This window comes from Charadrius vociferus, unplaced genomic scaffold, assembly GCF_000708025.1.
Source record: "Charadrius vociferus isolate BGI_N301 unplaced genomic scaffold, ASM70802v2 scaffold2054, whole genome shotgun sequence".
NCBI classification, from domain to species: Eukaryota; Metazoa; Chordata; class Aves; order Charadriiformes; family Charadriidae; genus Charadrius; species Charadrius vociferus.
The window spans coordinates 4,703-6,084 of NW_009648174.1; the positions used below are offsets into that span (position 1 = coordinate 4,703).

At 48.0% G+C, this 1,382-nt stretch overlaps 1 protein-coding gene across 1 annotated transcript in view; it reads left to right on the forward strand.

Annotated features, from left to right (window-relative positions):
• The window catches only part of RBM42 (RNA binding motif protein 42), a 4,608-nt gene extending 4,424 nt beyond the window's left edge, over window positions 1-184 (forward strand). Inside the window, exon 3 of the mRNA XM_009884104.1 lies at window positions 72-184. Coding sequence (XP_009882406.1) covers window positions 72-184 — 113 coding nt within the window. The remainder of the gene's footprint in view (window positions 1-71) is intronic.
• Window positions 185-1,382: the final 1,198 nt, after the last annotated feature.

Sequence of the window (1,382 nt, forward strand, 5' to 3'; positions counted from 1 at the left end):
CCCCCAGTGCCCCCCCCAGTGCCTCCCAGTGCTCCCAGTCCCACCAGTTCCCCCCTCCCCTCCCTCTGCAGGGAAGTACGTGGGCAGCCGCCCCATCAAACTGCGTAAGAGTATGTGGAAGGACCGAAACCTGGAGGTGGTGCGGCGGAAACAGCGGGAGAAGAAGAAACTGGGATTGAGATAACCCCGGACTGGGAGCACTGGGAGGGTACTGGGAGGGCAGGGGAGGTGTGGGGGGGGGGCTGGGAGGCACTGGGAGGGACTGGGAACACTGGGAGAGGCAGAAAAGGCTGTTTGGGGCTTTGTACCGCGGGGCTGTGCCGCTTTGTTTACGTGTGGTTCTTGTAGGTCCCCCTTTGTTTACGTGGGGGCGGGGGTTCGTTTACTGTAGGTCCTACCGCATTCGGGGCTCGTTAGGGCGGGCGCGGCTTTAATTACGGGGCCGTTTCGCTTCATTTGCATGTTTTTATCGTAGGAGCGACTTTGTTTACTTATTATTATCGTAGGACCTACTTTATTTATCTCTTGTTATGGTAGGACCTACTTTATTTACCTATTCTTATCGTCAGACCCCCTTTGTTTACGTGTCGTCGGGGGTTTATTACTGCAGGACCTAATTATTTATGCATTAATTAGCAGAGGATCCGCTTTATTTACACATCGTTTCCGTAGGACCTACCTTATCGCGCTGTTGTTGTAGGTCCTTTGTTTACGTGGGGTCGGGGGTTCGTTTACTGTAGGTCCTACCGCATTCGGGGCTCGTTAGGGCGGGCGCGGCTTTAATTACAGGGCTGTTTACGGTAGGACCCGCTTCATTTGCATGTTTTTATCGTGGTCCCGACTTTGTTTACTTATTATTATCCTAGGACCTACTTTATTTACTTCTTGTTATCGTAGGACCCCCTTTGTTTACGTGTGGTTATTGTAGCACCTGACTTCATTTGGGGTCTCATTATTGTAGGTCCCGCTTTGTTTACACCTCGTTATTGTAGGTCCCGCTTTGTTTACACCTCGTTATTGTAGGTCCTACTTTGTTTACACGTCATTATTGTAGGTCCTACTTTGTTTACACCCTGTTAACGTAGGTCTTACTTTGTTTACACCCCATTACTGTAGGTCCTACTTTGTTTACATATCATTATTATCGATCCTACTTTGTTTACGTGTCCTTACTGTAGGTCCTACTTTATTTATACATCATTATTGTGGGTCCCACTTTGTTTATACCCCGTTACTGTAGGTCCTACTTTGTTTACACGTCATTATTGTAGGTCCTACTTTGTTTACACCCTGTTAACGTAGGTCCTACTTTGTTTACACCCCATTACTGTAGGTCCTACTTTGTTTACACGTCATTATTGTAGGTCCTACTTTGTTTACAC